The sequence below is a fragment of the Vulpes lagopus genome, chromosome 12, assembly GCF_018345385.1.
Source record: "Vulpes lagopus strain Blue_001 chromosome 12, ASM1834538v1, whole genome shotgun sequence".
Classification (NCBI taxonomy): Eukaryota; Metazoa; Chordata; class Mammalia; order Carnivora; family Canidae; genus Vulpes; species Vulpes lagopus.
This window is the reverse complement of record NC_054835.1, coordinates 59,793,778-59,814,307: the sequence shown is the minus strand read 5'-3', so window position 1 is coordinate 59,814,307 and position 20,530 is coordinate 59,793,778. Positions and strand designations below refer to the sequence as shown.

At 63.6% G+C, this 20,530-nt stretch overlaps 2 protein-coding genes across 3 annotated transcripts; both read right to left on the bottom strand.

Annotated features, from left to right (window-relative positions):
- Positions 1-1,968: 1,968 nt before the first annotated feature.
- MRPL12 (mitochondrial ribosomal protein L12) lies at positions 1,969-5,677 on the bottom strand. Its single transcript, XM_041725500.1, has 5 exons — positions 5,506-5,677; positions 4,725-4,911; positions 4,479-4,562; positions 2,453-2,587; positions 1,969-2,330 (listed from the first exon to the last, which is right to left on the bottom strand). The coding sequence occupies exons 1-5, from the start codon at positions 5,577-5,579 to the stop codon at positions 2,214-2,216; spliced, it is 597 nt and encodes a 198-aa protein (XP_041581434.1). The 5' UTR covers positions 5,580-5,677; the 3' UTR covers positions 1,969-2,213.
- A 766-nt stretch (positions 5,678-6,443) lies between these two features.
- HGS (hepatocyte growth factor-regulated tyrosine kinase substrate) lies at positions 6,444-20,464 on the bottom strand. 2 transcript variants are annotated; one of them, XM_041725498.1, is made up of 22 exons: positions 20,330-20,464; positions 19,155-19,239; positions 18,734-18,809; positions 18,265-18,357; positions 16,628-16,751; positions 15,287-15,339; positions 14,703-14,771; positions 13,955-14,079; positions 12,736-12,814; positions 12,564-12,662; positions 12,341-12,448; positions 11,721-11,759; positions 11,500-11,643; positions 11,363-11,422; positions 10,580-10,790; positions 9,997-10,169; positions 9,784-9,924; positions 9,523-9,700; positions 7,892-8,025; positions 7,699-7,818; positions 7,389-7,478; positions 6,444-7,031 (listed from the first exon to the last, which is right to left on the bottom strand). In XM_041725498.1, the coding sequence occupies exons 1-22, from the start codon at positions 20,364-20,366 to the stop codon at positions 6,921-6,923; spliced, it is 2,349 nt and encodes a 782-aa protein (XP_041581432.1). In that variant the 5' UTR covers positions 20,367-20,464; the 3' UTR covers positions 6,444-6,920. The 2 variants fall into 2 exon arrangements, with proteins under 2 accessions (XP_041581432.1, XP_041581433.1); XM_041725499.1 differs by having other exon boundaries at positions 10,580-10,787.
- Positions 20,465-20,530: the final 66 nt, after the last annotated feature.

The following is a 20,530-nucleotide window of genomic DNA, read 5'->3' as shown; positions in this document are numbered from 1 at the left end:
GGGCTCCGGCAGGGAGCCTGCTTCTCCCTCTGCCTGTGTCTCTGCCTCTCATGAATAAATAAATGAAATCTTTAAAAGAAAAAAAAAAAAAAAAAAAGCAGCAGCTGCAGAGCTAACAGACTGAGCTGATTGGCCTCCTTGCCATTGTCCCACCAGAAGTCAGTAGCCCATTCTGAGACCCAAGCCAGCACAAAACCTGCCCTTGTCATTCGGGATAAATCACGATGTCCAAATCTCCGATCAGCCCCATCCACACATGACTGCAAAGCAGCAAACAAGTGGGTGACATGGTGTGTGCTGGTCCCCTCACTGTGGTCACATCAGCAAGAGTCCTGAACCTGCAGTGGGCTGGGACACCCTGGTGCACAGGCCCAGGACTGCCCCCAGATAAGAACGGCAGATCCCTGAGGCTTAGGAGCAGAAGCTGAAGATACCAAACAACTAAAAACATAAAGAGCAGCAGCATGGCACGCCCTTGAGAAGTGGAAACAGGCGAGAAGTCCTGGAAAACGGGAAGTGCAAGTATGGAGAACCTTCTTAAGGAAAAGTGGGACTTTGGGAGGTATAGGTCAGGGAACTCAAAAAGATCCCCAGCTGACCTCTCAAGTGGATCACAAAGACTTGTGCACAAACCCAAGGTCTTAGATGGGGAGGTCAGGTGAGGTCCTAAAACTGGCTGCCTGGCCAGACCTCTTGCTGGGGCACTCCCACTTCCCCATGCTGCTGGGGGAGGACCGATGGGGCCACGGGAGGGCCAGGAAGCCGCCTGGAGGGTTCTGGACCCGGCTGGAGGCAGGGGTTGGCTCCAGGTCTCTTCTGCAGTTCATCAGCATGGACACAGACCCAGTATGCTAACTCCCACTAGGATCTGACAGGACCTTGGAAGGTCTCATGTGGGTGCCATCAGGCCAATTCAGGACGTACAGCAGACCCACCTCCCCGTGCTGTGTCCTGTGGGCCAGGCCAAGTGGCCTCCGGGGACCCAGGCACACCCCATCTATCGCCAGGTCGGAGACACAACTTTATTGGCCAACTGCAGACCAGAGTAGATCAAGCCCAGAGGTGGGGGGTGGGGGGATGGAGGAAGGCACTATCAGGGATGGCGAGGCCAGGCAGGCAGGATGAGGGCCTGAAGGCCGTGGGGTGTGGCACCAGTTGCACTTCTGAGCAGCCACCCCTACGATGTCCAACACGGAACATGGGGTCCCTAAACATCACCTCAACTCCCCTAGAACATGCAGACTCTGTAGGTCACCTGCAGAAGGCCTAGGCTGAGAGCTGTCCCTGAGTTCAGACCACATTCTTCCCCCAGAAGAGGCAGCTGGGTCAGCAGGATACCCGCCCCAGGAGGCCCAGCAGTCACCTTCCTTGGGGGGAGGCACGCCCAGAGATTGGCTGATGGTAAATCATTAATCCTTAGGGACTGCCCAGGGCCACAGACTTGGCCAGTGGGGCTCTCTGGGTCAGGGAGCAGCCTTCTGACAAGGAGGCTCGGCAGGAAGCACATCCCATCCTCCGGGGGCCCTTCATGTCCCGGGCTGGGCCTGTCCTGAGGGCCCAGGCTGGGCGCTCCCAGATGCAATGTCCCCTTCTGGTCCCGCAGCCCTGTTCCTGCAGGTTATTCTTCCAACAGGACCAGGGCGGGGGCGGGGGGATACATGGGGGCCTGCAAATGCCTCACCTCCTGCTTCAGTCTGCTAAAGACCCTCACAGGTGCCCCAAACCCACCTCCTAGGTGACATCTGGCATCAGTCACGTGCCAGCTGTTGCCGCCCAGGCAGGACGGGTGCTGCTGCCAGCCCTGGGAGGTCAGGCCCCTGCACAGAGGACCCGGAGGTGGCTGGCCGCCCCTCACACATCCTGCTGGGGGTTGAGGGGGCCAGGAAGGAGCCCTGCCCCCCAGATGGCCATCCTAGCCAGCTACACACCGCCCGCCTGGCAGCCCGCCTAGACACACCACTCTGCACACACCGCACCCGAACAATGTATTTTTCTCAGTGGCCACCAGGGGGTGCATGTTGACCGTGGTATGTTCTAGAGTCCACCTCCCTGGTGCTCACACAGGAGCCACGGCCCCCATCCCAGCAGGTCCATCCAGAGTCGGCCAAGGTGTGCCAGTGCCGCAGTTCTGAGCAGATCCCGGATGTTGGGGTGCGGCGGGTGGGGCCTCACCCAGGTCCCAGGGACCCGTGTCCACCAGTCCTCAGAGCGGCCTACTCCAGAACCACGGTGCCGCCCACTGCCTCCAGGGCTGCCTTGATCTTCTCTGCCTCTGCCTTGGCGACGTTGGCTTTAATTTCCTGGGGCAGGGACTCCACCAGCTTCTTTGCCTGCCATAGAGCAAAGTCAGATCGGGCCTGGGTTCTGTGCCCACCTGCCCCAGAAGGGGCCAGTCCCGGTGCTGCTGCCACGTTAGGAACAGCAGGAGGACCGCGCCGCACACGGAGCTCACCTGGACGAGGTTTATGCCCGGGATGTAGTTCTTGATCTCCTTGATCAGCTTCACCTTATCCACGGGCTTTGCCTCCGTTAGGCGGACAGTGAAATGTGTCCGTTCTTTCTGTTTGGGGATCTCTTCTTCTACTGCCTGGGGGGGGAGCGGAGGCACCAGGTAAAGCAGGCATATTCACTCCCGGGCCACCCCGTCCTGTAACCCCTAGGCCAGCCCAGCAAGGCCTGCAGTTCTAGCAGGAGGCTGCTCGGAGCCTTCCCTCCGACACACTCCCCAGTGAGACGCGGTTCCCTGGCCGAAAACCCTACCTCTCTCCGGAGGCTGCTCTCAAACAGCCGCTCAAGTTCCCGCACCCCGTAAACGCTGTAACTGGGGCACAGGCAGGGTGACATCAACAGGTCTCATCCAACAATGTCTCAGGAAAGCAGTGTTCCCATCCTCAGCTCAACCCCAAATCACAGGTGGGTGACAACCTGACAGGCAGCCCCAGCCCCGCCGTCACCTGGCGACCCACATCAGGACTGTGCTGAGTGCGCCCTGCGGCCACATGTGAGACTCAGCAGCACCGCTGGGGAGCAGGGGGCCACCTGGCATGGCGGCCTGAGGCAGTCCTGGTTTGGATTTGCCCCCCGGTTACTACCAGCATCCCTTCATTCTCAGAAGAGTTCCAGCTCAAACGAATTTCATAGTAATTCTCTCTCCTTGCCTCAAATATTCAGCCTGAATCTCATCTACCTGTAAAGGTACCAGTTCACGCAGACAGGAGGAGTGGAGCTGACGGCCGTGGAACCATCAGACACGTCTGGGACGTGGGACACTCCCCAGGACCCCTGACCTGGCTTCCTAAGCATTGGATGGCTGGGGAAAGGGGACTGAGGCCAAGATCCAGACTTCAGAGACCCAGAGGCCAGATGCAGCACACAGACCTTGTTCAGACGAGAGCAAACCCACTGCTATAAAGTCCGGGACTATCAGCTAAAATCTGAGCAGATGAGCTAGAGGATGACCGTTAACTATGTTTGTTGCGCAAATGGCTCGCAGCTATGTTAAGAAAACAGCTGCCCGGGATGCCCGGGTGGCTCAGCGGTTGAGCATCTGCCTGTGGCTCAGGGTCTGATCCCGGAATCCTGGGATCGAGTCCCACATCTGGCTTCCTGCGTGGAGCCTGCTTCTCCCTCTGCCTGTGTCTCTGCCTCTCTCTCTGTGCCTATCATGAATAAATAAAATCTTAAAAAAAAGAAAACAGCTGCTCGTTGAGAGATGTGCTGGAACACAGAAGGACAGACCAGGAATGTGCTTTAAGCTTCAAGGAACAAGGAAGAGTAAATGGGGCAAAACCTTGATCGTTGCTGAGGCTGGGGGATACACACATGGGTCACTATTTGTACTCACAGATAACCCGAGCTATTGCTAACAGAAATTGCAATACCTGCCCCCAAACCAAAGAACCAAACACAAAACACAATAAATTAGTGTGTGGGTTCAGGTCTGTTGGATTCCTCATAGAGATCCACCCCCGCCCACCGCCTCCCCGACGTCTGCTCCAGCCCTGGACGTGCCCCATGGCTCTCGTGCCCGCTGGCCTTCTGCTGGGAGTGCCCTGCTCTCCTCCCGTACTCCTCACATATCCCCAACGACGTCATCTCCTTTTTGGGGCCTTCCTTGAAATTGTAACCATCCCCTCCCCCCTCCCTTAAGCCTTCTTCCCTACATTTCCCCACAACACTTATTATGCTCTGCTACTCAGTAAAATTTTTCTTGTTCCTCTCATTCAGATCATTGCCAATTTCTCTCCATGAGAAACAATCTCCATGCAGGCAGGGACCTGTACATCTCGGCGAGGAGGAGGCCCCGACGAGGCTGCAGGGGAGCCCACCGCCAGCACACACGGGTTTGCAGGATGTGTCGGCTGATGCAGGACCAAGATGAGGGACAATGAGAGAAATCTGGCCGGCTGGCCACGTGACATGGGAAGAACAGGTACCAGAGAAAAACCGTTCTGCACGGGGCCCTGGTCTGGGCTCACCTCGGGGGCTGCTGCGGCAGGGGCAGCACTGGGCATCGCGCCACCCATCGGCATGAGTCCAACATCCTGGATCTTCAGTGTTTTCTGCAGGGAGAGGGGAGAGAGTAGTCTCAGCAGTTGCCCATCACATCCAAAGATACACAACAAGCCTGGCACGGGGCGCGTGTACTTTGTACCCAGGGAGCACGCTTCTGATGTTTACTACGCTCCGTAGACAGACCAGGGACAAGACACGGGCTGTGGTACCTTCAGGAGCTCGTTGAGATCTGAGATCTCCAGGAGTGTGAGGCTGGCGATGTCCTGGACCAGCTGCTGGATCTTGGGGGGATACTCTTTGGGGGCGTTATCCAGGGGTGCACCGGCGAGGGCCTCCCCCATCCGATGGCTGCTGCATCTCATCAGCCGCACGGCGCAGACGCGGGGCACCTGTTGCCTAGCCCCCCATTCAAACAGAGCTGTCAGCCGGGCTGGGGCGGCTCGGGCGCAGGCGCTGTGAGCTCAGGTCTAGCTCCCGGGTCCCAAGGCCGGCTTCTCGGACTCCAGGGTCCACGTGGATAAGGGGATGGCCCCGCTACCTTAAATCCTCCAATGACTTTTAGAAATGCACGTAGGCATTTGCAGACGTGAGACCCACGTTAGTTTCCGGGTCGAAAGACTGTGGGGCCACGGGAGCAGGACAGTAACTTGAATGCATTCATTCCGCTGCACTAAGCGAGTCCGAGCCGGGCCTCGGGCGGCACAAGGCCAGACCCGCCGACGGAAGCCCTAGCACGTCCCTGGGGCTGCGGCGGACACTGCGGCTGGGGAGGGCCGGCGACCTGTGTGAGGCCACCCGGGGCCACCCCTGCAGTCAGCAGCCCGCGAGGTTAGGGAGCCGGCGCCGGGGCCCTCGCGACGCCCACCTCCGCCGGGACCGCCGCCCCGGGGCACCCGCCCGCCGCGCGCGGAGCCGCCGCCGCCCCGCGCCCCGTGTTGCCCGGGGAGGGCCCCAACCCGGCCACCCGCCAGGCCTCGGCGGGCCGCGTACCTGGCAAGACGGAGCGCAGCGCCCTGAAGCCTGAGACACGACCCCCAAAGGGGGCGAGCGGCCGGCGGCAGCATCGGTCCGCGGGCGGGAAGGTCACACGCGGCTCCCCGGGAGGAGGACGCTCTAGCCGCCGGGGCCGCCGAGCATACGAGCCGGAGACGACGCTCTAGCCGCCGGGGCCGCCGAGCATACGAGCCGGAGACGACGCTCTAGCCCACGAGGCCGCCGAGCATACGAGCTGGAGACGACGCTCTAGCCGCGGCTGCGCTTCCTTCCTCTCGCTCCCCAAGGTTACCCACAAGGCGGCGAGCCGCGCAGGCGCAGTGGCTCGTTGTGGGCCGCCCGGCGTCGGGGTCGGCCCGGGGCACGACGGTGGCCTGCGAGGCCCTTCTCCCGAGAAGGCCGACGCTCGGGCAGGCCTGGGCCCGTGGCGGGCACGAGGGTCCCGAGCGCCCACTCGGCAGGTGCTGCCGCCGCCCGAGGTCACCTGCGGGCAGCCTCGTCCGTGCCCGCCCGGCACTCCCGGTGACGGGGGCGGAGGACGTGTGAGCCCCGGCCCTGCGCCTGCCGCCCGCCCCGCCCGCGCCCCCTCCCCCGCCCGGGCCCCGCCAACACCCGGCGTGTGCGCCCCGGGGCCCGCTCGGCCGATTCCTAGGAGCCCGGCCCGGAGCAGCGCCCCCTGGGCCGGCCGGAGCTCACGCGGCCCGAGCCTGGAGGAGCTAATGCTGGGGTCGCCCAGGGGTCGGGCCCTCGGGCGTGAGATCCTCGGGCTGGGAGTCGACCTACTGGGGAGGAGTCCAGCAGGTCCTGGGGGGGCTGCGGCTGCTGCAGTGGGGCCCGGCCTGGCTCTGGGCACAGGTGCCGCCGGTCGAGCCTACCCGCGCCTGCAAAGCAGGACCAGCCACCCACCACCTTCCTTCTCCACAGACTCCGAGACGCTTGTTGAAAGACATTTTATTATCAGTGTTCCATTCCGTCTACTCAGGGCACTGGATGAGATGGCGGCTCAAGCAGAGAAGCTGGAGACAAACCCCCACCCTCCTGGGAGGGCCAGGAGCGCCTGCTGACCTCCGGGCCACGCCGGAGGGCTCTGGGGAGCAGATGGGGGGGCGCTCCAGCCAGCCCTCGCAGGCCCTGGCTCACTGGGAGAAGGTCCTTCCCTCCCACCCTCAGAGGCCCAGCCCTGGGGAAAGGAGTCAGAGACCAACGCAGGGAGACGGGGATGAGGACGGGGGCAGGGGGCACGGGCAGTCAGCAGGAGAGGGCAAGGGCGGTCAGGGTGAAGGGCCACCCCCAGCCCGTGGCAGGGGCACTACATGGCAGTAGGAGAGCGAGGCAGGACGACGCTAGTTAGAGACGGAGGCGGTGGTTTCGGAGAACCGTAGTGTTCTGCATGGCGGGCTCCCGGCCGGGGATCAGTCAAACGAGATGAGCTGGGCCTCGCTGCCCTGTGCGGGAGGGCCCTGCGCAGGCGGCGGCTGGGCCACGGGGGGCGGCTGTTGGGGGGGTCCCCCGGAGGGTGCCATCTGGGGGGCCCGCACAGGAGCCGTTGTCTTCCTGCCACAGGCCCCAGCCTTCCCACCTCCAGGAGGCTCCGCCCTGCTCTCAGCCCCAGGGCTCAGTTCCCCCCAGGCCTCCCTCCTCCCAACCTGTCGTGGGCTCCCTGTTCCTGTCCTGCCCCAGCAGAGACCCTAGGGCTCCCGACCAGCGTGTGGGGTTGAGATGGGCACACGCGTGGTCTGGGTATCTGTGCCTGTTGCTGCGTGCGTGCGTGCGGCGTGTGTTCCGTCCTCGCTGTCTGCTGGGAAGCCATCCTGGCCTACGCTGTCTGTTCTTCCCAGGACGGCCACCATGCTCAGCATCCTGAGCCTTGACACACTCACCTGCTGGTACATGGGCTGCTGCCCTGCGATGTAGGGCTGCTGTGGGGGCGGCAGAGGGGCGTCCTGGCTGGGAAGGGTGGTCATGAGACTCTGAAAGTGAAGTGAAGCCTGCGTTAAGGAGTCCTGCATGCCAAGAAAGGGGGCATTTCTGACTTGGAAAAATCAAATGACCACCAGCGAGGAGAGCCTAACAATGGGGAAGGGGCGGTGAGCAGGAGGGCAGGGGGCGGGGCGGGGCAGGGGGCGGGGCGGGCGCGGGCCCGCCCAGTGCTCCCCCAGCCTCTTCTCCATCTGGACGCCACGGTCTCACCTGCATGCTGTAAGGCTGGTAGCCCATGGACACCGACTGGCTCCCCATGTAACCCATGGCGCCGGACTGCGGGGGCTGGGAGATGGCCGGAAGGCTCTGCGGGGCCTGGGAGGCCACGTTCTGTGGAGGGAAGGGTGTGATGGGAGAAGGTCCAGGGCCCTGGCTGGGGAGGGGAGCTGCCCCGCCCGCCTACCTGATAGCCCTGCGTGGGAGTGGGCTGGTAGGACGAGTAGGCGGGGCTGGCGGTGGGCCCGCTGGGGCCCTGGGGGGCTGCCTGGGCGCCAGCCGCCCCTGCCGGGTACATGTAGGCGCTCACCATGGCAGGATCTGCGGAGGGAGAGGAGCCAGCTCACCACCCTGCGGGGGCAGTTTTCCTCTGTTGTGACTTCGGGAACCAAGTTCACTTTTCACATTCTCACAAAAGTAAAAGAAGGAAAATCCAGGATGGGCGAGGAGCTCTAATGCCGAATGGAACTGGAAATGAACCAAACCCTACTGACGGGGAGTGACAGGACGACGCGGGAGGGCCGGGGAAACGGGCCCCTGCACCTCCTGAAACTCTCGGCCTGAAGACAGGACCACAGACCCCGCGCCGGGTCACAGGCACCCCTTCCCCGGGGCTCGGCCTGCCACTCCCAAGCCACGTTCTGTGTGTTCCAGGAGCAAACAAAACAAACGGGACATGAGAACGGGACTTGCTGGCGCGGAAAGGGGAGGAGCCCCGTGCTGTGTCAGCGAGCCTGTCTGCCACACAGGTAGGCCGGGCAGAGGTGCCGCCAGCCAAGCCAGGTGTGTGCACACGCGTGTCCTCACAGTCGCCACGGAGCACACCAGGCCACGGGGGCTACCTCCGGGGCTGAGAGCAACAACGTGAACACAGAGCAGCCCGCACCTGGGACAGTCTGAGCACCAAAACCAATTGTGAAATTTGAATAAAATAGGTCCATGCTGCTGTAGATGACAAAAAAAGCAAACGGGAGGAGGAAGACTGCCTCCTTAGCAACAGGAGAGGGCCAAGGTGCCAGAGTCACTAGCTGACAAACGCAAAGACGGCCTCAGACGCAGCGGAGGAGATGCTAGAGCTAGCAGGTAAAAATTCAGGAAGAACAAGCACAGGTACAGGTCTCATCTCCCCACTGGACTGGGGCTGTCACAGGAGAGCCAGTCCCTTCTGGGGAGGAACCTGGACAGGCTGCCACACGCCTCGCAGCCAGCAGCTGGGTGTGCCCTCCCACTGAACACTCCAGTGCCCAGACGCCTGGCCGAAATACAGCCACGGACGGTCACACCAACGAAGACAAAACTCACTGTGGGGGGAGGGGGTCTGCAAGACAGCAGGCCAGCACCTTGGAAAAGTGAGTGCGTGAACACCAAGGCAGTGTGGGAACATTCTAGATCAAAGATGACAAGCAGTCGAGTAGCTAAAGACCATAACCATGGGGTTCCCTGTGGGCACAAGGGGTGTGACAGGGACGCTGTGGGAGAGCTGAGCCCCACAGTGGAGGTCACACCGCAGACTCGGGCTCCCGACCTAGAATCCATGCCCAGGTCACAGGGGAGGGTCTCGCATTTGCCGGGAGCAAAGGGCATCGCGCCTGCCACTTGCTCTAAAAAGATTTAGGAGAGAAAGCCCGTGGGTGCACACGTGCGCATGTGCAGAGAGCGAGCAGATTTGTGACGTGATGTTAATGTTTGGAAAAATATGGAAAACTGTACTGTCCTTTCAACTTTTCTGTAAATCTGAAATTATAGCAAAGCAAAACCAAAAAAGAAGTAGCGGTCTGGGCTCATCTTGGCTGGCGGCACCTCTGCCCAGCCCATTACCTGCTCCGGCCCCAGGCATGCTGGGGTAGGGGCTGCTGGCGGCGGCGGCCGGCTGGCTCAGGTACACCGTGTGCATGGGGGAGCCCTCCACTGAGCCTGCGGGACTGAAGGTGCCCGGGAAGCTTGTTGGGCCGGAGGGCTGGTACAGCACGCCCCCCGCCGGAGGCATGGCCTGGAGCTGGGGACAAAGAGGGACAGTGGTCAGCGGCTTCCTCCATCGCTGGAGTCGGGGGCAGGGGTAGGACGGGGCTGGGTGCGTGCCTGGGCATAGGGCAGGGAGAAGGCGGGCATCTGGGCCCGCATCTGGATGGTCTGCTTCTGCTGCTCCAGGCGCAGCTGCCGCTCCTTCTCCTGCTCCTGCAGACGCTGGATGGCCAGCTGCCGCTGCACCTCCAGGTACTCCTGTGGGCCACAACGCGGCAATCAGGGCTGTCCACAACCTTGGCTCCCCCGAAGTGGGGCCGAGCACCACACCTGCTTCTTCTGCCGCATGATCTCCAGCTTCTGGGCCAGCTGGATCTGGCGCTGGCGCTCAGCTTCCTCGGCGGCCCGGCGAAGCTTCTCTCGATGCTCCTCCCGCAGGGCGCTGAGTGCTCCCCGGGCATCGCGGATCTGCGCCAGCTTGTCCTGCAGCCCCTCGTAGTACACTGTGGGGACAGGGCACAGCCAGGAGTGCTTGGCATGGGAGGGAAGCCTGGCTGCCCCACGCTGGGCTTTGGCTCTGGGCCGTGGCCACTGGGCCCGCCCTTGCCCAGCCAAGTGCTTGTCATCAGGGCACGGCTGGCCGTTGGGCTCCCAGTGTCAGGGCTGGGGGTGGGAGTCCTTAGGCTGTCTTGTGCTTAGGGGGACACCTCCCATCGCTGGGACGACCTCCTGAGTGGCCTGCAGCCCAGAGACGGACTCTTGAGAAGCTGCTGCCCCTTGGGGTAGCCCCACCCTTGAGAACCTTGCCGATGCCCAGAGCGACTGGGCCGGCGTGGAAGGTGCTCACACAACACTGCACCCAGGGGGCACAGTGAGGCCTCAACACGAGGACCCCGTGCACCGCAGCACCTACGCCTGCGCTCGTCCAGCTGGTTGAGCAGCTCCAGCAGCTGGGGGTGCATGCTGTTGATGGACTGGAAGAGGGACAGCACAGCCGAGTCGTTGGTGATGCTGCGGCCCCGCACGTGGTTGCTCTTCATGCGGTTGACGAAGGTGGTGACGGCGTTCTGTAGGGCCTTCAGAAACTGCGCATGGCTCTCCTCCGACTCCCCATTCTGGTACTGCTGTGGGGACACACGGTGGGGTCTTGTGGAGCCGGCCCCTGTGCCCTCCAGGCCTCCTGGGCGGAGGTAGCACCCACCACTCCAGGCGCTGAGCTCTGAGCCTGCTGTGCATGCCCCCCTCCCTCCCAGTGGTGCTGTGAGGGGCGCCCTCGGCACCCCCTTTTACAGATGCAAACACTGAGGCCCAAGAAGCCTTAACTCTTGCACATGGGCATGGCGCTGGCCAGGACAGAGCTGGCTGGAGTTCGGGCAGCCCGGTTCATGGCCCCTCTGTCCCTCCCCTATACGGGGCCTGCCTCCCTCGAAGAGGTCCTGGTCTCTGACTCCAATGACCAACAGAGCCCAGCAGCCCCAGGACGGGACAAGGACTCATCCAGGTGGTGCTGGGCCGCCCTACAATACCCCGATCCGTTCTAGGCAGCATGTGGTCAAGTTCTGGACCACAGCCACCAGCCCGGCGAGGTTCCACGCAGAGTTCTGGGCTGGAATGACTTGCCTCTAGGTCAGTGTAGGCAGGGCTCACCCTATCAGGACAGGTGCCTGGGCGGGCCCGTCAGGGAGCCACAGCTTACCTCGCCAAAGGGGCCGCCGGAGGGAGCTATGGGCTGAGGGTCTGTCTCCGGGAGGGGAGTCTGGAAGAGGCCAGAGGATGAGGGGGGGCATCCGGTGTGGCCCACCCCCCACCACCTGGGAGCTGAGAGCAGCCCACCTCCAGCGCATTGGCCGGGACTGCGTGTCCCTCCACGGGCGGGGCGGCGGGCTCCGTCAGGGGTGCAGGGGCAGATGGTGTGGGGCTCTTCCGGGCCTCCTCCTGCTTCTTCTCCCAGTAGTTCCGGTTGAGGTAGCGGGCGAGCTGCACGCACAACAAGGGTCACTCCCAAGGGCCAAGGAGTGGCAGGGGGAAAGCCTGGCACGTGGGGGCGCCCTCACCTCTGGGTCGATGTCCTCAGCCAGAGGCGCCGACGATGTCTGGGGAGACAGGCCAGAGCAGCGGTGACCCACAGGCTCAGACGCTGCCCAGCCCCTCCCGGGCCGTCCCTCAGGAGGCTGGGCACCACGACGGTGACGGTGGGCACCGGGCACTCGCCAGTCTGGCTGAGGGGCCCTAGGAGCTCTGTGACCGTGAGCAAGGTGCTGGCAGTATCCCGCCCGCTTCCTTGCAGCCACACGGCCGGTCCCAGCGCGGGCTGGCAGGGCTGTTCTTAGGCCCTCGAGCGCCTGGCCCTGCCCCCGCCCAGAGCCCACGGAGCTCACGACTTCCAAAACCTCTGTCCCACCGACACCCCACTTACACGGTGCAGGGGGGCCGAGGCTGGAGAGAGCCAGGCCACCCTGACCCCAGGGCTCGCCCGCCCCCTCTCACTGTGTGGAGATCTCCAGCCTTCCCAGCGTCCTCCTGCCCTACAGGGAACCCTGACCAGGAGCAGAGGGCTGGGGACGGCCAGGCCGGACCTTGACCTGCACCTGCTGGATCAGGCATCTTCACCCATCTTCTGGGACGGCCCTCCCTGCCCCCACAGACCCGTTGCCCAGCCTGGGAGCGGGCTCACCACCGGCGAGGAGTACAGGCTGCTGGCAGGGGGCGCCGACGACGCAACGGGCGCGGGCTCCGCCTTGGGGTATGTGGCTGTGGCCGCCGCATAGGCAGACTTCTGTCTCTGTGGAGAGGTAGGAAGTGTCCTGGCCTGGGTGGGCTGAGGCTCCACACTCCGGTACCCCCCCAGACATCCAGGGGCCTGGCGCCCCCACACCAGGGGAGCCCGCCCCACTCACCATCCTCTCCTTCTCCTCGGCTTCAGACTGGGACAGAGCCAGGGCCAGCTGCAGCTCCTCCTCCTCCTGCAGGGCCGTCTCGTCTCGCTTGGGGGGCAGCTGGGGACAGAGAGGCTGTGAGCAGGGCCCGGGGCAAGGCACCCCTGGGAACCCAGGGACCCGGGGCCAGTACCTGGGATTGCTGGGACAGGGGGCTGGTCAGGTACTCTGGTGGCAGCTCTGTCGTGGATGACGCCTTTCCTTCTGCTTTCCTGGGGGCGAGAGGACGCTGGGTGGCTAAGCGCCACCCCTTGGCCCCCAGCATCCCCACAGAACGACACTAGGGCCACAGGTCACACTCTGGGCAAAAACTGGTCCCTCACACCAGCTCTGCTGTCCCTGGGATGCAGGACCCCGGGCACGTCACATGGTCTAAACCCCAGCCCCTCTCCTGGAAACGAGGTACAAACGTGAGAAAAAAACTTTCCAGGAGAGCAGCCTGCAGTCACCACGTAACCAAGGGATGAGCTCCCATCGCTGACACTGGGAGACGAACAGCAGGGACCTCAGTGCGGCTGCACCGAGGGAGACAGTCGCATCCTGGGGTTGCACCCGGAGCAGAAGCACACCTCAGGACAAAGGCTGCACACAGGTCACAGGAGCTCAGGAGGCGTGACGGCCACCTGCGTGTGCTGTGGACATGGGCGAGCCTGCCAGGGGCATAACTGCCACACGACACGGCTGGGACTCAGTGGAACCAGAACAGGAATACAAACCAGGGGCCGGCGCCAGGCTACTATCACGTGTCCCGGCCTGCCAGCGGCGCGCTGGTCCCACGAGCACACTCCTCCCGGGAGTCTCGGGTACAGGGAGTGGGTCCCCGCACAGGTTCACAACAAACACGGCACGTGGGAGCGCCCGTACAGAGGGGGACGCAAGTGAGCCCCACAGCCACGGCCACGCCGAGGGACCTGGGGGGAGGCCGCACCGTGTGGGGTCCGCTTCCCACTCCTGCAATTCTTCTCTAAGTTTCACTTCAAACTAAAAAGTTAAAAACCTGACAGACCGGGCAGCCCTGGTGGCGCAGCGGTTTAGCGCCGCCTGCAGCCCGGGGTGTGATCCTGGAGACCCGGGATCGAGTCCCACGTCAGGCTCCCTGCATGGAGCCTGCTTCTCCCTCTGCCTGTGTCTCCTCTGCCTCTGTCTCTCTCTCTGAATAAATAAATAAATAAATAAAATAAATAATCTTATAAAAAAAATTTAAAAAGCTGACAAACCAAAAAACAAGCTGAAGCAACTGGCTGGCAGGTGTCAGACCCTGGGCACGTCCCGGCCCTGCTGCTGGACGGCCGGGATAGAAGCCCAGTGTCCCTGAGCACGCCAGGCCCCCCTGCACCCAGCAGGGAACTCACTTGTTCAGCTGCTCGTAGCAGGGCTCACACACGCGCACCTCCTTCTCGATGCCAAACTTGGGGATGGTGGAGTACTTGGAGGAGCACTTGCCGCAGAAGATCTGGCCACACGCCCGGCAGTGGTGCTGTGACATGGAGCGCATCAGCGTGCGGCCTTGTGCTGGGCCGGTGGCCCCTCGCACCAACCCTACCCACTACTGCCCGCCGCAGGGCGCACCAGCCTGGGCCTCCCCAGGTGGGCGCCACAAACGCCCTAGGGAAACAGCACGCTTCCAGGCTCTTAACAGCAGTCGTTTGGGATAAAAATGTCAAAATAAAAAGAAAGACTCGAGAACGTCATGTGTGAGCTGTGTGGAGGTAAGAGATGTTGCTGATGGTGGCTCCGGTGAGGCTGCTCACACGCCCTGGGCCCGGGCCTCACCATCGGGGTCTGTGCCGCGGTAGGAAGACGGGCGCCGCCAGAAGGCTGTGGGCCCAGGCCACGCACGCCGCCACGCACGCCGGAGCCTCTCGAGGCCTCTCCCTGCCCCCTGGGGAGTGCAGCCTCACCCAAGCTTCATCCCACAGCACAGACCATGGACACAGGACCCCCTGGGGACCACGCTCACACGCTCACCGCCTAGCTAGGAGCTGCATTTGCTCCTTGCATCACGAGGTCACAGCCAAGAGAAAACGGACCTGGAGTGGCCCCAGTGGCCTCGTGGGGACAGTGGGGACCTGGGGTCGGCCCCGGGGCGGGCACACTCACCTTGCGGGTCACCACCCCGAACTGCACCCTGCATCGGTGGCACTCCTCAGCATCCACCCAGTCGGGGGCCTGGGGGCAGACAGAATCAGGATCACACAGCGCCCACCCTCCCGGCGAGATCCCAACTTCCCACAGACGGGAGAAGACCCAGCGTGGGCTCGGGGGTCAGGGGCCAAGGGCCGAGTCTGCAGCGAGGCATGAGCCACTGCAAATGGACGCTGCTTCCTAAAGATGTGACAGCGAGACTTCTCGCCGCAGCTCAGGGTCCGTGTTTGTCTCAAGGACGTGACCCGTCGGCCGTGGCATGAAGACACCTTGAGCCCTGTTCCAAACTCAGCCTGCAAAGCACGGCTGCACGTTCCACAACGGCAGCTCACCCACGACGGACCCCACGGCTTCCCTTCCGCTTCCTCAAAGCAGCCTAGCTCCCGGGGTACCCAGCTGGCTGTTGGAAGAGCACGTGGCTGTTGATCTCGGGGTCATGAGTTCGAGCCCCATGCTGGGTGTACATGTTACTTAAATAAACTTAAAAAAAAAAAAACAAACAGCCTAACTGCTAGATCCCCAGCACCTCGTGAACTCACTCTTTCTGCAGCAAACATGGCATCGCTCTCCTTGAACTCTGGGAAGACGTGTCCTGGAGAGAGGAGATCACGGTCACCGCTGTGACAACCTTGGCTGGTCTGCCCCAAGACCTTCGGGAACCACATCCTAGCTCTGGGCATCCATCTCCCTAAGCAGACCTACAAAAGGAGGCCCAGAGCCCCTGGGCAGCAAGCACAGTGACCCGGCACCAGGCGAGGGCGCCCGGGGGCATAAGTGGGCCAGCTGTCCTCAGGGTGGTTCCCCGTGGGCTGCCCCGTCCTAGGGCAGGGAGCTTGGCCTCGCTCCCACCATGTCCAGGCCCCACAGGTCTGGCCTGGACCTCCTGTCTGGCGCTTGGCCCCATGCTCTGGCCAACTGTACCTCTCACAACTCTTCAAATGGATTCCCAAGCTTATTTTGAGGCACATACCTTTGGGGACTCCATAAAGCTTTGGATGCCCTTCCAGGAAAGTGAACGTGGGTGTACACCCACCATCCCACGTCCAACGTCCAGGGTTGAGGGCCTGAGGCCAGCTCAGCGGCATGGACGGGACCCTCATATAGTATCCAGATGCTGCCCCTGCTCCACGCCTCAGGACAGGGCCTCTGCACAGGTGGGGGCACCCCAGCCCTCTCTCTCTTGCTGCCCAGCGTGGGCACTATGGCCTGAGTCCACTGCCCTGCTCACCAAGCCCCAGCAGATCTGGGTGGCCACCACAACGGTTGGGAGGAGCCCAGAAGAGGCCTTGAAAAGGTACCTCACCTGTCACAGCTCCACTAAATGCCTCCCAGGCCTTCCCACCACTCTCAGGGCACCTCAGCTCCCACCCCAGCCGCTCCTGCAGGCTGCCACCCCCTGTGCCTTGTCACCGGTCCACCATGGCCCCGGGGCCCGGAAGCGAGTCCCACCCAGGATGCTGGCAGCAGCCCTCCTCACTGGCTTGTTCACGTTCAGGCCCGGCACAGGAGCTGCCTGCTGTCCAGCCTTCTCCCACCCCTGGTGCTCAACCAGCCGCCTGGAGGCCAGGGCCCCCAGCTTTCCCTCCCCCACGAGGACCCAACACTCGGGAATTAGCTCCTCTGCTAACTCTCCCCACGTGTGTGTTGTCTGCCGCATGCCCTGTCCTGCCCTGACTGGGTGTGAGATCGGGAAAGGCAGGGGGTCCACGGGGACCCCCACTCCACTCTCCTACCGCCGCCCGTCACGCAGTGGGGTGCCGACACGGGGTGCACACAGCCTTCCTTAGCTCCCCAGCACCTTGTGAACTCACTGGCGCAGAGCCGCCCCTCGGCTCCTGGAGGCTGTGTCCCGGGCCTGGGACGGACCCCGCCCAGCTCACCTTCCACCTTCATGATCTGGTACGTGTCCTGGACCACCTTGTACTTGGGCTCGTTCCGGAAGGCATGCGCCCAAGCCTGGATCAGATACAGAATCTTGTTTCGGACGTTTACTTCCACCTGCCTCTGCACGGAAAGGAGGAGGAAGAGTGTGACGAGGGCTGTGGGAGACACCGACACCAGGGACGTCTCCCGTGAGGGAGTGGCGCACGGCTGGCAGAGCAGGGAGGGCCCCGGGTGGGACACCGGGCCGAGCACGGACCCACTCCCCAGGCCCAACCCTCCTCCTTGAAGCCCCGTCCTTCAAACGAACCCGTCGTGGCTACCTGCCCACTCAGGGCTCGACCCTTCCTTACCGCCCTGGGAGAAGCTAGGGCACCCCGGGAGCCCAGCTCCCCGTAACCACGTGAATCTTCCTCCTGCCCCAGGAGCTTGACCAACCGCAGGGAGGCTCCGGCAAATGCCAGGCTCTAACAGGGGGAGCCCACGAGACCCGCACTGAGGGGGCAGCCGTGCAGCCAGCCCGGGGGGTGGGCAGCAGGCATGCAGAGCCGCCACGTCCACCGGGTTAGAGCAACACCAGCCAGGTTCCTAGAGCTCTGAGGGACGCTCAGGAAGACGGCAGGATGAGAAAGCTGCTGCGCAGAAATGCCGACCAGCTCACGCACTAGCCCTCCGGTTCCTGCCCGTGATGTGTCCAGTCCTGAACTCCTCCTCCCCGTCGTAACCCTTCCTCTCCAGGGGGCACTAGCCGACTCAGACCACACGCGGCATAAACAGGACACAATTGCGTGACACGGGAAGTACTAACCCTCCTGCTCCTTCAGCCGGGCCACAGCAAGGACTGGCCGGGTCACCAGTCAGGGCCCAGCTCAGGTCCCGGCAGGGCCACGCAAGCCCACACAGGCCAGAGAGCAGCAGCCCCCCCCACCAGGGCCAGCAGACACGGCATCCGCGGCTCCGCTACTAGCCTCACCCTGTGGGCCACCCTTTCACCTCAGGAAACAGGTGCAGCCCTGTACCGCCTGCTCTGCATCACACAACCTGCTGGTGTCACCACCCACGTCACAATCCCTGCAGGTGGGCAGCACCAGCCTATGGGGCCGGGGGGCAGTGGCCCGTGCAGCACACTCTCTCGGGGCTCTACAAACCGAGGGTGTGGAGCCCACTTCCCAAGGCATCCCTGCTGCGCCATGTGCCCCAGCTCTCCTTCCATAAACACGTCGGGCTCACGCGCCCCCCTGCTCAGAACCCTGGCTCTGCACATGGGACCCACCCAGCTGCCCCTGGCGCTCCCCCCAGGCCTCTGCCCACACACCCCGCTCACACTCATGCCCACACCGCTCCTTCCCTTCCTCCTCCGCCACCCAGTGAGGTTCTGAACCCTGCCCTGGGAAGCCTTTCCTGACCCCGTACAGCAGAGACTCCTCCGTGTCCCCAGACACAGCACCCCCTGACATCACCAGACTGGGATGCTCGAGGCGCAGGAACCACCAACACCCGTCTTCCTGTCCCCTGTCTGCCTAGCACTGCTCCTGCCTCAGGTGCCGGCAAACACCCAGAATAGCACAGGCCCAGCCTCAGGGTGACTGTGTCCTCTCCCTGCTCTGGACCCCGCTGCCTCCTACCAAGCGCCCACCTTCAGCAGCTCCTTCAGCTCCTCCATGGTCTGCTTGTTGGCCACCTCGTCGTGCACCGTCTGGCCGCAGTTCTTCACCACAGACTCCATGACCTGCAGGACCCGAGGAAGGGAAGGGGGGGCCACTGGTTGGGCAGGGACTGCCCCTGGGACAGGCCCACCTCGGGCCACCTGGCCCCACAAGAGTCCATGTGGCAGCTCTGGGTCAGGCAGCAACCCAAGCTGTGTGCTCCTTTGACCGTCCTCTCTTCCCATGAGGCTCAGGAACAAGAGTCACCCTCTGGGCCCTAAGCCTGTCAGCTTCAGGCGGGGCAGCTGAGGCACTGCCTTCCATCATAGCTGCTTCTACCTACCCTCACTCCCCAGGCAGGTGGGCAAGGCCCCGGGGTCAGCCTGTCTTTGCCCTCCAGACACTGGGGTGGGGGTGGGGGTGACCCTTGAGGTGGCCGGAATGCAGGGGTCTAGTTACCTCCAGAGCGTACAAGGCCACATGGGGATTCTTGTCGTTGACTTTTTTTTTGATGGAACTCACGGCATATTTAGCTCTGAAAAAAAAAAAAAGGGTATTAGTTAAAAAAAAAAAGGGTGAAAAAAAGCCACATATCTTAGAAGTTAAATTGAGAAAAAAACCCCACCCCCACCCCTGATCTTCAAAATCCCCAAGCAAATGTTAAGGACCTCCAGGCTGTACCGAGAAAACCCTTTCCTTGTCCCCAGATCCCAGAGACCCCAGTGCGGAGACTGCTCAATTCTCCGCTTAAGGCCTAAGGTGGTCGACTCCCATCAGGGCAGGACGCTGTGGGATCCTGGGGCACCAGCGTGCAGCAGGCAAGCCCGGAGCGCCGTGCTGCCAGCCCCCGCTTCTGAGCAGACAGAGCCCCCTGGCTTACTGCGTGTCTCCCTGGCGGATGAGGTCACAGATCTGGAGGATGGACTCCCAGTCGGTCTCCAGCAGAAGCTGGCTGGTCGCTTTGTCTAAGGCAAAAGCACACCGTTACCAGGGCTTGTCCTCTGCAGTTCCCTGGGTGGTCCCCCAGCTCCGCAACAGGGAGAAGAGACCGCCTCGTTCCCACTGAGAACACTCGGACTGAACGGGACACCGATGAAAATCCTCTCGGCGCCCGATAACCACAAGGGTGCTGTGTTCCCCGAAAAAAGGCAGACAACGTAAAAACTAACGCCGAGCACCTGCCGTGCACTCGCGTGCCAAGTGCCCTTCCAGACACCCAGCGGGATCTGAGGTCTTACACGAGCTCCTGAGCAGCGTCCTGTGTCTGTTGTCTTTACGGACAAAGACGACCAGGCCGAGAAGCGAGGTCGCTGCCCAGAGTGGCACAGCTTGGCACAGAGCCAGGCGGGGTTTCACCCCTCGCTGGGCCACCTCCTGCCTCGGGGTCCCTGGCTTTCCGGGGCTCTAGCCTGTCCGCTGGGATGTCAGCCGGGGCAAGGCTGGACAGGACGCGGCGCCCACTCGGGTCCCTGCTTCAAGCGTTGGGGGCCGGGCCGGGCTGACCTCCGGCAGGTGTCCAGGTGCGCCCCGGCCTGCCGGCCCTCCTCCCGGCGCCGCGGGGCCTAGCCAGCCGCGGGGGCACTGGCCTGCTGGTAAGCCCCGGGATCTCGGGCCCGAACCGGCCTCGGCCCGCAGGAGCACGCTCCTCGGGGTCTCCTCCAAAGCCACACCCGAGGAAAGCGCAGGCGGGCTCCGGGCCGCCGCTGGGGCGCCCCGACACCGAGCCCGCCGTCGCCCTGGGGACGCCGCGAGGCTGCGGAGGGCGCGGCGCGGACGGGGTCCCGTCGGGCCCCGCAGTCCGCGCGGTCGGGGGCAGGTGCCCGCCTCCGTGACTCAGGGCCCGCGGCCGCTCGCTCGCAGGCCGCGCCGCGGGGCTCCAGGCCGCCGCCCGCCCGGCCTCGCGCGCCCTCGCCCACTCGGGTCGCAGCCCGCGCCCGCGCCCGCCGGGTCCCCGCACCGCCGCGCCCACCCACTCCCCGGGGCCGGCATCGCGCCGCGGCCGCCCCCCGCCGCTCCCGGGACGCGGGCCAGCGCGAGGGGCGGGGGCTGCGTTACCTAGGAGACGCTCGAAGGTGCCGCTGCCGCGCCCCATGGCGACCCCGGACCCCGACCCGACGCCGCGGCGCTCTCCGCCGCGAACCGGCGCGCCCCCGACTTCCGCTTCCGCCTTCCCTCGGGCGCGCGCACAGGCGCGGCTCCGGCCGGGCGGCCCTGCGGAGGGCGAGCGCCCAGGGCCAATGAGCAGCTCGGACGTCA